The sequence below is a fragment of the Pygocentrus nattereri genome, chromosome 5 (genome assembly GCF_015220715.1).
Source record: "Pygocentrus nattereri isolate fPygNat1 chromosome 5, fPygNat1.pri, whole genome shotgun sequence".
Lineage (NCBI taxonomy): Eukaryota > Metazoa > Chordata > Actinopteri > Characiformes > Serrasalmidae > Pygocentrus > Pygocentrus nattereri.
This window is the reverse complement of record NC_051215.1, coordinates 35116125-35131559: the sequence shown is the minus strand read 5'-3', so window position 1 is coordinate 35131559 and position 15435 is coordinate 35116125. Positions and strand designations below refer to the sequence as shown.

The 15435-nt window shown below is 39.5% G+C and overlaps 1 protein-coding gene across 7 annotated transcripts; it reads right to left on the bottom strand.

Moving 5' to 3' along the window:
* Window positions 1-501: 501 nt before the first annotated feature.
* On the bottom strand, window positions 502-15112 carry zgc:110045 (uncharacterized protein LOC664755 homolog). Of its 7 annotated transcripts, none has more exons than XM_037538661.1 (14): window positions 13548-15112; window positions 11477-11551; window positions 10551-10679; window positions 9422-9445; window positions 9261-9293; window positions 8886-9002; window positions 8367-8498; window positions 7399-7527; window positions 6948-7037; window positions 4716-4757; window positions 4137-4212; window positions 3121-3173; window positions 2527-2696; window positions 502-2151 (listed from the first exon to the last, which is right to left on the bottom strand). In XM_037538661.1, exons 3-14 carry the CDS (start codon window positions 10632-10634, stop codon window positions 1806-1808), a joined length of 1296 nt encoding a protein of 431 aa, XP_037394558.1. In that variant the 5' UTR covers window positions 10635-10679; window positions 11477-11551; window positions 13548-15112; the 3' UTR covers window positions 502-1805. The 7 variants fall into 7 exon arrangements, 6 of the variants coding, with proteins under 6 accessions (XP_037394558.1, XP_017580605.1, XP_017580612.1 ...); XM_017725116.2 differs by lacking the exon at window positions 13548-15112 and adding an exon at window positions 12976-13520; XM_017725123.2 differs by lacking the exon at window positions 13548-15112 and adding an exon at window positions 12976-13520 and having other exon boundaries at window positions 11477-11523.
* Between the last annotated feature and the right edge of the window lie 323 nt (window positions 15113-15435).

The window sequence follows — 15435 nt, the reverse complement described above, 5'->3', positions numbered from 1 at the left end:
GAGGACAATTGGATGAATGCTGTGTATCCCAGTGTTGAACTCCCTCATGGAACTGAATTAGAAAAATTTTCTGTAGCATATCAAAAATTTGCTGCTGCTCACAGCTAATTACAAACTGTAAATCAACAGAGAGACGTTTTTTATATAAATGCAATTGTTTTTGAATCATTGCTGCTGTGCACTCATACAAATTCTCCCAAAGGAGTGCGCTGGCCTACTCCACAAGCTTTGATTCCTCAAAGCACAAGCTTTCTTCAACCAAAATAACTCATACTTTAGCACTCCATGTATTATTGAAAACGGCTACCGTAATGCAGAAATGCAACTGCAGCATCAGCAGAAGCCATTGCCCATACTGTAGAACTCTCAGAATATATGAAACATAAGATGTGCAATATTGCTAAACTACACAATTACTGATTATGTTCATAATGAATTGTTCATAAATCTTTTTCAGGAGTTAAAAATCCGTTTTCAATAACAAACCCAAAGGACACTGTGTTCTAATAAAAAGCTGCCACAATTTAATTTAAGAATATGTGGTTCTACACAAGTTCTACATTTAGGAGCAAAAGAACATTTATCATACAACAAAAAGACAACAGTGACTTCAAAAACAGTCTAAAAGAACAAACACAAGAACATTTCTTATACCGAATGGGCATAAAATAATTAATTTAAAAAGTTCATCAAATAGGTCAACACTATAGTTACAACACTTAACAAATTTTGTTCTTAAAAAGTTTAGCGAAAGATTTTGTGAATTTGCATATCATTTGCGTAGCCTGGCTCTCCTGAATAACACCAAGTTCTTAAGAATCCCATATGGCTTTGGGGTAATCCAGTCAGAGTTTTAATGAGAGGCTGCATGGCTAAGGAGGCCCCAGGCCAGCTAGCACTGTAGACAGCCTAGGAAAGATGCACACCCTCAGCTCTACAGGACAGTAACATGCTGCCACAGTTTAGAACAGTCATTCCACTCCTCCTCTGCCAGTGCGGTATGGTGTGCCTGTTTATTACAACGTTAAATGGTTCACAGTTACCAGTAAATGAGAAAAAAAAAAAACCCTAAAAAGTCTCCCATAACCCGACCTCAAATACAATGTCATTTGCATACATGGTGCTATGACTCCCATACACTGTGTCCTCATGTCAGTATGACCCTTAATGCATTTCGCACCACAGCACTGCAGGATGACTAGTTAGTATATCATTTATGCCAACATTTGTGTTTTTTGTTCCAAGCGAGAACTATAGCAAATTCCATTTCCCTGCTTTAATGCCATAAAGATGAAAGATGAAAACAAGCACAAGAGACATAATTAGCAAAATATGACTCAAAAGTGACTAATTCAGAGAAACTCCAGACAAAATGAAGATTAGAGCAGTGCATTCTCCAATATTGTGATTATCACATATATGCATGTACTGTATTTTACAGAGGTTGTAATAAGCAAATAAAGAACTTGAGTGAGATTTCAAATACAATACTTCATAGTCTCATGGGCTGCGGTTTGAAAAAGGAAAAGAATGAAGTGTCATTTAAAATATATGGCGTGAGATTGCTATCTCAAACATTTCCGAATGAGATGCCAAAGAAAATGGAGGATGATTTGAGGAGCAATTCATCTTGTCACTCTGTCACTATCCGTTTGCATAATACTGCATGAAGATGCACCAAAAAAAGAGGGTAAAAAGGGAAAAAAGAAAAAAAGACTCAACCTTCAAAGTCTTCGGAGATGCAAAACACAAACAGCACACATAGCACAGATGAGAGTGAGAGATTAAAAGGCTGTTGAGTCTGGTCAGTAGGGGGCGAACTTCTGGCGTTCTGATTTTTTGATGGTGGCCGAGGTTGGGATCTTGGCAGTGTAGGGGGTGAGGCCCGAAGCGGCGGTGTGCACGGCCAGCAGGGGCACGGTTTTCATGCCAAGCAGACTGGAGACCGGGAGGGCGTAGTGGGCGCTGGGGATGGTGGGCATGGCCTGAGGGGAGTGGACATTAATGGCAGAGGGAGGAGCAGCCAGCATGGCCACGGAGGAAGGGGTAGAGGCGGGAGAGGCGGACTGGGGGAAACTCAGGCTGAGGTCGACGGGGTTGCCGGAAGAGGAGGAGGAGGCAGCCTGGATGCTGAGTTTAGCCATCTCTAAACTGCAAACACACTCACAAACACAGACACATACATACACCAATGCCACAGGGAAGGGAAGAGGAGGGGTGGGGTGGATTTGGTTAGTAGAGTAATTAGAGGGAGCACAAGAAAAGGGTGAGAGAAAAAAAAAAGCAAAAACAAAAGACAGAAGAATCAATAAAAGGGAAATGTTACGTGTTACAAGGAACAAACCATTAAAAAAGGGTTTCACATGCCTTGATGAGTATTAATAAAGCTGAGGAGTGCCAAAAATGGGTGGGATTAAACAAAAAGGACACAGCATGAAATTCTATTATGCTAAGTCTGGCCCGTTATACTAGTTACATGTGTAAAAGTCACAGGGTTACAGTTGGCCTGCCGAGGGGATCTCTTACCTGGCACTGATGAGGTACTGGGCCAGGCTGATGCTGGCCGGGGAGCCGCTGATGGTGACGTGGCGCACAGCCGAACCATCTGTGGCCCCAGCTATCTTGATCTGGGCTCCAGACATCTGGCGAATCTCATTGATCTTGGTGCCCTGTCTGCCAATAATGCAGCCTATGAGCTGAAAGGAGATGACAGGGTGAGCAGCAGACAGCATCTGTATGATTTAGTGGGCAAGTTGCAATTCTAAATAGATCTGCCTCAGATGTGATCTTAATTAGAGAGAAACAGAATATCCTTAAAGATTCTATAGAAATAGAGTTGAAAAATGTACAAGCCGTGCCTTGTTGATTACTCTCCGTATATTATGGCCTCATCACTGTCACTGCTGTGCTACAGTGTCAATGACAGCATTTGCTAATTTCAATGACAGCGGTAGTGACAGACAAAGGCTGGAGCTGAAGCATTGCTGGTTTCCCAGCAGCTCTTAACATGTCAAAGAGGTCATTAACGTAATGTGAACTGCCATGAATGCCGACAGTCATGCTTAATATAAACAGTAATGCATGCATTTTATGTATCACATGTACTGCAAGAAGACTTACATCATTCGGTATGGTCAGCTCATGAGAACTTGTTGCAACAGAGGCATCCAGACCTATGTGGGAAGACAGAGGGGGAACAACTCAACATGACATTGATCAAGGCTATCAGCTGCCTGAATGCAGAGTACAAGAAATTTTCAAGCTCACTACACCACCAGTAAAACTATTTAAAATAAACTGAATCAATAAACCCCAAATTATTTAATATACAAAGGGCAGTGCTAGATGGGTCGCGAATGAGTTCTGTTTAAATTGTGATTGCACTGAATTAAAATTCCTTCCCAGAAAAAAAGCATACCATCTTAAACATCTACTCAGTGACAGCCTGTCACAATGCACTGCCTTTCTCCATAGCAGTGATCGTGCTTGGCCTGCTGCAATGTGTGTGTGAGAATGTGTGCAGTGCAGTGACAGGGCTGTGGGCTGGAGGGCATGCTGGTGGAACTGAACAGGTTAGGGGTGGTGTGGAGGTGCACATGGAGTAACACGGGAGGAGATTAAAATAAATAAATAACGAATGAACGAACGAAAGGCTGGGTAAGGTGGAATACCAGTCTTTATGCTGAGCTAAAATATGAGGTGGCACGTATACATCACAAAGCCTCCACAATGCTGTCAATCACCTGATACGACACGGCCGTAACTCCTCGTGACAGATGACGATGAGCATAAAGTCACCTGGGCTGTCGGCCGGTGTCAGAGCACAGCACACGCAGCATAAGGTAGGCTTTCTGACACATACAGTATTATGACTTCGGTTGCCTTACCATGACATTGATTTTCCTTCCCTTTCCTCAGAGTGCATAAGTAGAACTCAGTGATGGTGAACACATGAGGAGAGAGAGAGGACAGGAAAGAAAGGAAATTGGGAGAGAGAGATAAAGAGAGAGAGAGTGATGGACAGAGAGAGAGAGAAAGAGCAAGAGCGAGAGATACAGACACAAAGATGTAGACAAGACAGAAAGAGCGATGGAGGGTAGAGACAGACTTCCCTGGGGAGTTTTTTGGGTACGTACCAGGGAAGGTAGGGTTGCTCTGCCCAAGGGAGGTAAGGGGGATATGCTGCATAGCCAACTGGTGAAGCTTGGTCAACTGCGGGGCAGGAAGGGAGGTTAGAACTAGCCAATCAAATGGAATTATTTCAGAGGAAAACTGACATCTACAGACAATCTTTTAGGTTCACAATTAGATCTGTTATCAGGGATCGTTAGGACTCACCCCGGAAAAACCTGACATAATGACAGTACTCATGTCTGATTCTATAAACACATTTGTTTGTGATACATTCAGGGAGGGGTATGAAGAAACAAAGGAGGAAAAGGTGTTAGTAAACACTAGGCATTAGTCATTCAAATGCAATGAATGGTCCTGGATGAGAAACCAACAACTGATGTATGTGCTCACAGTCAAAGCTGCTGTATTAGTATTGACTCCAGTGCTTGTGTTTTAGGGAGAAGGGTATTGAGATGTGTGGTGGGATGCAGTGGGGGAGGTGTGGTGGTGGCGAGGGCAGGAGGTGGCTGGAGGGAGTGAGGTAGTGGCCGTATGAAAGAAATGACCAACAGCTCTGATAAGGCAGCAGGATTGGCACTCACGTCTTGAGGTGGAATGGCGAACTGTCCTGGAATAGCAAAGGCCTGCATAAAAGAAAAAACACCTTCAGGCTGGCTGGAACTGAATGCATAATAAACTTATTCTGAATTACGGTTCATGGTTTCCAATGTACATACCCACATTAAGGCATTGATGGAGTAAGCTAACCAAACACCACTTCACTATGCAACCACAAGGGGTCACTGTATGAATATATTAGTGGACAAACACTAGATCCAGCCTACTGGCTATTCAAAGTTTATTTACAAACGTCCTACAATGTGACTTCATACCACATATAAGCCTTGTACAGCATATTATAGCATTATTTATTATTTAAGAACAGCTTATGCCAGTAATCGTAATATAAGATGATTTATGAAAAAATGACATTGACTTATAGGGGCTTTAACGTAAGGAAACAAGCAATTATTCTACTTATAACACTGTTATGAAGCATGATTAATGAAACTTAAGAACATCCTATTAAGGAGACCAATGCAGCTGCAGTATACTATAGTATTTTTGTGTATGTGTTCCACAGACATACACCTGTGTTGCTATTAACCAGGTCTCTGCCTGATAAGTTCCCTTACTTAGAAATGATGCTTCATTACAGTGTTAAATGTTTAAGGCTCCTTATGTTAATACAATGCCATTTACTTTACATTTATTTTACTTACATAAAACATTTTGTCACCTAGTGATTACAGGTATAACCTGTTATGTTAAATAAATTGCTTATAAATATGCTATTCAATGCTTCAATGTATTATGAAGCCCCTATGGAGGTAGAATTCAAATAAAGTGTAATCAAAATATCAGGTGCATCCCACTTTGTAAAGCCTTAGAATGTGTGGTTTAAATGCATATCAGTGACTCAGATCTAAAATTATAAGAATCTACAGGGCACTCGCATGATTGGCCAGCTCAAAATCTCACAGCGTCCACCTAAAGGTCATGATTGCTTTATCACACATGCAGCTTCTCAAACAAATCACATCCAGTGAAGATGTTATAAACTAAAGGTCAAGGCATCATGAATAAACACAAACATCTTTATCTCAGTCTAGATAGACTGAGATAGACTATACTAGAATAACACAGAATTTTATGTGCACTTACTCAGGGACTGCAGATGGTAATTAACTAGTAGTAGAGCTGAACAGCCTGGGCAAAAAAAAATCTACTTTCTGGACTAATATTGTAACTGAGATTTAAACTGAGTTTTTTCTGTAAATTAAGACCTGTTTTTTGGTCTTTTGGTGGAGTATCCACTATTTCTGGTCCACAGAACATTGTGTGCTAGACTGCCAGTTGTGGTTGTCCTGTCATGTACACATCTGGGATGTGATGGAATATATGTAGTGGGGGATACATACTGAGAATACATAAATGAAGTATCTGTATTTAGTCTACATTACATTTTGTGAAGGCAGCTTTCAGAATGCAGTTACCTTCCAACAGTAACAGTGAGGAACAGTGTATATTAAATTACAGAAGCAGTTTACTAAATGTTACATTTTTAGTATTGCAATATATGTTACTGAATATATTCAGGACAGTGTGGTCAGTATTCAGCCATTTTTCAAATATTCTGTCCAAAATTGTTACTTCTGATTGGTGTAACTCATCCATAGGCAGTTTACACGCTCTGTGTTAAAAAATGCAAAAAAATCCCACACAAAACACAGTAGGAGATCTCATGATTTTAAAAATGCACTCACAAATAATCTTTCATAGTAGCTAGTATTTAACACTGGTGTACAGCATGCATTTTATGCTGATATTTGTACATGATCCCTAACAAAAAATACTGAACTAATAGAATAGAATAGAATAGAATAGAATAGAATAGAATAGAATAGAATACTATGCATTGACTGAAAATCTCTGCCGACACTCCTTGCTACTCTGATTAAACCAGACAGTCCTGGATCAGTAATTCAGTCAAGCCAGAGCATGTCTTATATGCATGTGTGAGAGCACTGAAGCACTCTGCTGGCTGTTTGGTGACTCTATTACTGATGAGATCTGAAAGCAAGATTTATTCAGCCACACTGATCTCAATGCAATCATTAGCCTAAATATCCACACTCATAGCTCCCCAGTGAGAGTGCGGCTATGCAATCATTAATGTTTAAGTGGAGTCACTGAATCCATAACCACACTGCTTTCATAACTTAACACAACTGCTGCTCTGAGGAAGGTTGGGAGATGGTTGAGCTACTCACTGGAGCTGTATGCGGTTGGGATAAGATTGTAGGATTGCCACCAGGGGAAGGTTTGGGCCGATAAGGAATCGTCGCTCCCTTGGGCGGCGACTACACCCAGAAGACAGAAAAAAAGAAGCTATGTGTTCATTCAGTACGCACATGAGAGAACATTTTTCACAGTATGTGCTCCCTCTCCCAAATCAACATTTACAGTACAAAGCATAGAAACTCAAGACTGAAAAGTGACTAAGCTGCTGGGAGGCCCCAGAGCACTGCTAGATGAATTAGGCAGGACAGAAAGCTTAGAAACATGCTGAACATAATGAAATGGAATTCAAATGAAGCATGTAGGTGAAAAATTACAATATATTACATACATCCCACACTGCGATAATGCTGAAGCACAGGGGAAATCATCCATATTCATCTTCAAAGCTGTAACAATTAAATTTCACACATGCACACAGACCTCCAGCATGACAGCACAGATGAGCCTCACGCACTGCGTGATGGCGTGAGGAGTGCCGGAGATGGTCACTGCTCTCTCGGTAGAGTCCGGCAGTAAGTCCCCAGCCACCTGCACCTGGGCACCTGTGGTCTGACATACAAAACTGTTAATGCAAACGAGCCACAGAGGATCTTAAATGACAAAGAAAATTGGCAGTTTGAGTGAAACACAACAAATAATGGCATGTTCTGCACAGTTTTATAAGCAATATTTTAGTATTATCTTAATATAGTAGTTGTACATCTATATGCCATTTCATTTTTCAGAGCACTGCAAAATGACATAGAAAATAGCAGCTCAGAACAAGTTTTGAATTGACATTGTTATGAAGTGAGCAGTTATTTAGGCCAGCCTATTTGGATACTGTATATAAATATGAATCTATTTGGGCCTTGGAGGGTCATCCTGTCCTAGACATTCAAAGCAACCGGGAATTCAACCAACCAGTTCACCCGCCACAGCCCTGAATAGAGGGGACAGCTAAATTTACTCAGTGAAATCCACAAGCTGAAGCAGAATTCTCTCACAAAGTCCACTGTCCTCCTGTCAAATGCTAACAAAGTGAGGAGAATTACGCTGCTTCCTGAGTTCATACTATTTCTGTATCACTGTTCTACTTAGTCAAATACATGCCAGACAGATAACTGTAGAAAGAAGAAGTGTTTGGTGCTCGGAATTGAAGCCAGAGGGGACGGTGTGCGGCTGTGCTGGAGACTAAATGGAGCTGCTCTTAGCTCATGAATACAAAAGTTCTGTGCTGATGAGAACAATTAATCACACTGAGTCAGTGCGTTTGCACTGGGCATGCAAACAAAGAATACCAAGTGTTAAACAAATCACCATGCTATGAATCATGTGGGACTCCCACAGACCTTCATAACTCTCATTCTCTTTAATCTGTTTGGTACCAGATTAAAGCTCATATCTACCTCTCTGATCTCTTTAATCTTGGAGCCTCCTTTGCCGATAAGCGAGCCGCACTGACTGGCAGGGAACACAAGGCGCAGTGTCACAGGGGGTCGACTCGTCACAGCGCTGTTCACCATGGACGTCAGGATATCCTGCAATGGAGAAGCAACAATGTCACGTGGCCTTCATTACAAGTCATTTACTTCACTGTGCACAATACGATGGTATCTGCGGTAAAAGAAAGCATCTAATTAAAACCGATATTAATTCTAAAATGACTGGGAAACCACATGAGGTGCTGATAAAGAAAATTTAACTAATTTAGCTCAAACCCACTGAGGCCAGCGAGCCAAGCATTTCATAGTATATCAACATTTTCCAAACACAGCACAAAGGAGAAATCCTTTTTAGTTTGAATAAGTCTTAATAAGCTCCGCTTTCAAAAAAGGTCTGAATCTTTGGTGTAACGATTACCAAAACATTACAGCAGAATGAAGTTAATTACATATAATGATGTTTTCCAGCACAATATGACAAACCTCTTCAAATTTCTCTGCAATCATGGCGAAAGCTTTGAAGATGACCTCAGAGGGGCCAGTGATGGTGACGATGCGCTCAGGGCTGGAGCCGTCGGAAATATTAATACGAGCTCCACTCTAAAATCACGCAGAGAAAAGAACATTCATGAGTTATGGACTTCATTCTAGCACTGATTATGCATGTTTTATTTAGTATAAGCCAGCCTCAAAAGCACTCGTGCTTAACAGGTATATTTCAGCCATGCTGGAGCCTCGTTTATGCATTCTGTAATGCACTCTGTATATTAAGAGAATAAAACCATTTTCAGCCATTCAACAAATAGTAGCATATGGTATAAACATATTTCTTATTATCATACAAAAAGTACTACTTACTTCCTCTCTCATTTTCTTGACCGTTTCACCTTTCTGAGAACCAAACCGTTACAGTTATTAAAGAGAACACATGCCTAAAATATAAAGCAATGCAAAGTAATCCTGTTGTTACAATGAGGAGTCACAGTTAAGCCACTAACTTTGTTTTGCAGTATACATACCTTCCCAATGATGCTGCCCACTTCCTACAAAATAATGAAATATTTAATATTTTCATTATTAGAAATAAAGAAATAGAAATGCACAATATACACAATTTAATTCTCTTATGTGCTTCATAATGCTATAAACAACATATAGATTACTGATGTAGTGTAGATCAAATAATTATTAGTAGATTACTAAACTATTTCAGACAACTCTATCATATTACAGGACTATGCAAAAGTCAGAGAGCACTCTTGATTTGTATTATTTCCAATCAAAATGGACATTAAGTACAATCTATTCTTTTTTAACTAGTTAATTAATTAAATATTAGATAAACTACTTCCACAAAGAAAGGAAAATAAGCAACAAAAGTAGGATTTTCCAAAAGGAAGTGCAAACAATTATTAAAAGGTAAAGAGAAAGCGGGAGTCCTAAGTTGGCCAAACCGGTCAGTCAACTCAATAGCAAAAGTCTGAAAGGATGTGTAGCTGTTAAGATGTCCTTACTGAGAAAAGAAAATGGACAAAAAACCCTGCAAAGTAAACAAAGAAGCTGCTGGTGTTCTCAGAACAGTGGACTGACCACCCCAGAGCCCAGACTCAAACATCATTGAGTGTTTAGGATTACTTGGATTGTGAGAAGCAGAAAATGCAACCAACTTCTAAGACTGAACAAAAACATCCCTGCGTATGTGCTTCTATCCCCTGATGCTGAAAAATGGTGAAAGTGAACTTAATGGCAGTTTCGAGTGGATTTTAGTTGAATTAATTAAACAAAGGGTGGTCTCTTTTGCCCTTTCCTGTATATATGCATTACACGCTGTAACATTGACCCCTTTAAGTGCAAATGCAATGCAATTAGCAGAAGGCCACGTGTTCTGTTTTACTAAGTAGTGGTACTGTTGTACATCTTAGTTAAACACTGTATATAATGATGTGCTTATAGATATAAACAATAAAAAAATCGTGTACTATATTGATGGCAAGTTACCATACTACAATATAATAACTTATTTTCATGCTAGGACATGTCAAAAATGAGTGTAAAATAATTTATGCTGTCAGCTGAGTATTTATTATGGAAGACCCAAAGTCGAAACAGCTCATAAACATTTATAATATAAGGGTTTACCAGCCTCACCTTTCCATGCATTAGCAGGCGAATGGTGAGGGTGACATTTAGCCCTCCCTCAGACATGCTGCCCTCCTTCTCATTCATATTCATACTTCTTGATGATCTGGACACTTCACGCTTTCAGACAGACTTGCTCTGCACGGACAAACAGATAAGGATGTTAGCAATTCAGTACAGGATACAGAGGACCAAAAGCAATTCAATAAGCAGCCATGCAAGTCTCTGCAATAACTCTACATATTTGATTACTTCAATAAACCTCAACTATAAAGACTGTATCTCCAAAAATATTCATTTAATTCTCACAAAGATACACGTTTCCAATTTTCTGCTCTCTGTTATTTTATTTTCGTTCCTGTTGGAAATGGGCAAGGATGTGAGAGTTCAGTGCTGCTGCCAATTGGAGCCACACATAGGTGCCTTCTATTGATTCCATTTTAATAAAACTGTTGTGACAGAGTTTGATAAGACTCAACAGGAGGCACTTGTTCTCTGCTGGCTCTGAGGATCAAGTGATGTCTGTGTGACCATGTCTAACAAAATCTTGTTAATTTCCCTGTAAGTACACAATGCTGGACTGTTCCCTACATTCCTCTTACGCGCTGTCTAAATTCAGGCGAGATTTAACATTTTCTATTTCTGAGACTCTGTGATAAGCGTGGGGAGGTCATAAGCTACATAGAGGGTGGAATTAAAAAAGGACTCGTGTTAGCTCTCCAGACGCGTCTGATCCTTTGAAGGTCTTTTGTGAATATCTTATGCAGTTGTAGTTATTGTGCAGTTTTACTCTGATAATGGGTCCTGTGCCTGATCTTTGCCTAATGAGGCCCTGCAGCTCACACAATGAATTTCATTAGGAATTCTGTCATATTTCTTCTTTGCACTCTTTCAACAATAGCTCACCTCTATTTCACTGTTTTTCAGATACTTACATGAGGTTTGAAGAGCAGAAGCAGCTCTCTCTGTCGCCATTGCACTCCTAACGCAGCAGACAAGCAGCAGACACACTGATGATAATGCCAAAAAAAGATGAGACTGAATGAAGATTCAATAGGAATACATGTGTTCTGTATTCGCTTAAACAATTATGATCTGGGCTCAATACCAAAGAAGGAGGGGCATTCAGATTAAAATATTTCCATTTCAAAATGTCTCTGCTAACTAGAGCCATGTGGCGAGTTTATAAAATGCTACTGATCAATATTCACATTAACCAGATCAATATCAGTAATAAGGCTAAGAATAGCCCTAACAATGTCCGTCTGTAGTGGAGTAAAACGTCTGCTCTTTTATTGGACTTTTATTCCTTGTTGTTTCATCAGGTAAATGCATCAAACAAACAGCAACTGCCTTTGCCTAATCCTATAGGCCAGGATTTATTTGGCTAATGCTAAAACCCTTTTGACCCATTTCTGTCTCCTCAAGCTTGTCAGCAGGCCCCCAGGTCCTTAGAACCACCCTGTCACAACACTAACAAGCCCAGATATACTGATCATATATGCACCGTTTTACATACTCACAGATCAAACATTTCTCCAAAATGTGAAGAAAGAAAAACTTCATCAATATAATTGTTAGAGTACTTGTTTTTGCTTGAGATGTACACAATAAAACCTGAATTGTCATTTTACTAAATTCGGAAGTTAACTTTGGGTAAATCTAATCAAAACAAATGAGCATTTACAATGTAGTTGTTACTAAGATAAGCGATATTCAATGAATTTCAAAGCATCATTGCGCAAGCGTTAATAAGTTCTACATTTACATACTATTTAAATATTAGCTCAAATTGGTTACATTATTTGGAAATGTTAGTGGCATCACTTATTCGCTTACTTATTACTAGATATTTAAATTATTAATAAAGCAAATAGGACATGGAGATGGTTGGAACATGTATTGCTGGACACACGTAATCCCTGCATGTCCAAAAACAAATAACAAAAGACCGAGAGGGTACGACATGTATAATATACTGTGTACACATACTTGTATCTCCATTTTTGTCATTTTTCAGTTTTTGATGTATTTTGAAAAAGCCTGTTGTCCTTTATATTGTATGCAAATTTCATGGTGAACGGCTCAAAAGAAACAGGACAAAATTACTTGGAAAGACGTCTGGTTCCATTGACTTACATTAAAAGTAAAGAAGGTTTTTTCCTTCTCCTGTAAAGTTACCATTTTGAAGATACAAGGTTTCTTTAGACAATAGTCAATTTATATATATATATCATATATATGAGTCTACACATAAATTAACTTTAAAAATAGACTGATAGAAAGATTGTATGATTGTATTCCATCTTCAAACCACTTTGGTGTAGTATTTTCCCACTAGAGCACAGTCCAGACAGGTTAAACGCGTAAATAAGCCTATTTGTCCCAGTCTGAAAGTGTGACAAGCAGCTTTGATGCAAGCTAGCAAACTGACCTGCTGGGTTGATAGAGGTTGAGACAGTAGGTTGGTGTCGGTCAGTTGTTTTTTCCCTCTTGTCCTCCTTGTCTCTCTAACAATGTGAGGGAGTATGTGAGTCTCTAGTGGCTGTATGGTCCTGGTAATGAAGAATTGCCCCCCTTTGTTGTCAGTTGTATTCAGAGAATGGACAGATGGCCTTGTGCCCGTAGCTCTGGCCGACTGAGACTAGCTTTACTGTTTTTTTCCTCCCTCTGGCTTAGCTTCTGATAAGCCCATACAGCAGGGTAAGTGAGCTTGGAGTCCCTCACTTTGCCTAATACGCACACAGTTAGTGCCGTGACAGTGGAGGCTCTTCATTAGGACAGTATTGTATAGAGGTAAACTAAATAAGAATATTTTGGCCTCTCTGAAGACTGAAGTTCAACAAGTATACTAGTTTAGATTCTACAGCAACGTCCAAATACAGCAGATAATGGAACAGATGACCAATCTAAAATAGGCCCATCATGCAAACGTACTAAATCAGTGTTCTGGAAACAATGGCAAGATGTTTGACAGTTTAAAACTGGGTAAAAAGTGAAAAATACCAGCAAGTTTGGTTCTCCAATCACCACGATCATCTCCAAACTGATTGTGTCACATTACTATGGATGGGAAGACACAGTGCTCCAGCAGTCTGGCCACCCCTCCCCCCGAACCGCAGCATCTACTTCTGCTAATGAGGCCAAAGCTCTGTGAAAACAATGCGGGCCTTTAACAGAAAGAGATGCATTCAGTTCAGCAGCCAAATTATGAAGTGAGCGAATCAGTAGAGCAGAAGTGGCATATTTAATTACAGCCTGCTGTTTGGGATGGCTATGAACGATGGTCACTCTCAATTTCTCTCCCTCTCACTATAAACTCTTAAACCCATAGCATGAAATTGAGAATTTAATGAATTGCTAATCTGGATATGTTTTAAAAAGCTCCACTTTGTATTAATATCAAGCATGGCCCAAAGCTACACCTTCCAAAAGCCCCATCTCATTCTCTATAGAATAACTTTGCCCTTCAGAGTAATATAATGGAAATTAACCTACTATAAAAATGGTCTGTACCTACTCTGACAATCCGTGATGTGGCCCTGCCTAGCACTGGTGCTCAAGTAGTGCAGACAATTTAAATGGGAATTCTGGAGATTTTTCAAAAAAGTTTGCATAATTCAATCATTGAGATACAAATAAAGTCATTCAGAATGTTTTGGTGTGAAAATGTGCTGAAAAATTGAACTGGTTTTCTTTATAGTGGTGGTGACAGGAACCAGGGGTGATGATGTCTACAACTCAAATACATACTAATTTTATTTATTATCCAAAACAATCACTACAACTGAGTTTTTATGTAATGCTTACAGTAGTAAAATAGCAATGAAATAATAATAAAGTTTTAGTTGGTACTGTTTTGCCTTACTATACATGTAACACTCTGCTATGCATGCATTTAAAAATATACAGTACTGTGTAAAAGTTTTAGGCACTTTAAAGCATTTATCCATTGGAAAAAAAACTAATATTAGAATAAATACAAATATCTTGCATGCAGTAAGTAGTGGTTTTATGTATGTCAGTGTGTTTGTTTAACCATTTCCAAACCTTTACTTGAAGAAGCCCAGAATGGGATGTAGCACTTAGTTTAGCCAATCAATACTACATCTTATTAAATCAAGTGTGCTGGCGATGGAATTTAACAAATCCATGCAGTGGATGGGGTGTCCAGGAGTCCTTAGATGCCTTAAACAACCGTATGTCTAGGCCAAAATCTTATCTCAAAACTATTGTACAACAACATATCAGGCATGTGGCAATGTACTCAAACATTTTGTGTAATAGCTCTTTGTGAGGTCACTTTTAGAGTCTTTAAACCTTTTGTGCGTCAGGTTGCCATCACCACGGTTATAAACAACTCGGACCTGGAAAGCTGCTCAAGAACGGTGCATTTCAAATCAAACCACTCTCAACGACTTTGCATCAGTGACTGAATTTTGCCACGTGTCAGAGTAGTAATGAAACTTCTTTTCCTGTCTGCTTTCCTTGACTTTTCCTGATATGGCCTCACAAAATACATTTTCAGATGTGATTTGCATGTAGACCCACATGGCTACCAGGTCAGGCAAAATCAAGAAAAAAATGAAAAGATGATCAACTGCAGCCAGAAAGATCTCTGTATCAGAAAACTGATCATCCATTGTACTTTATGGCCCTATTTATATAGTTCAGAGTTTTTCTGACTATCACACTGTTTTCATGGTAGACTACAGTCAACCCAAAGAAACTACACTATGTTTCAGGTCATTGTACCCTCAAAAAAAATGAATATTAAAGCATTATATAACTTGGCTTGGCGTGTCAGAACATTGTCCCTTGTGACCATTTAATCACATCGGCTACAGCTCTGTTCTTCCATTTCAACAGCTTTGAAAAGGCGTGTAAGGCTGTG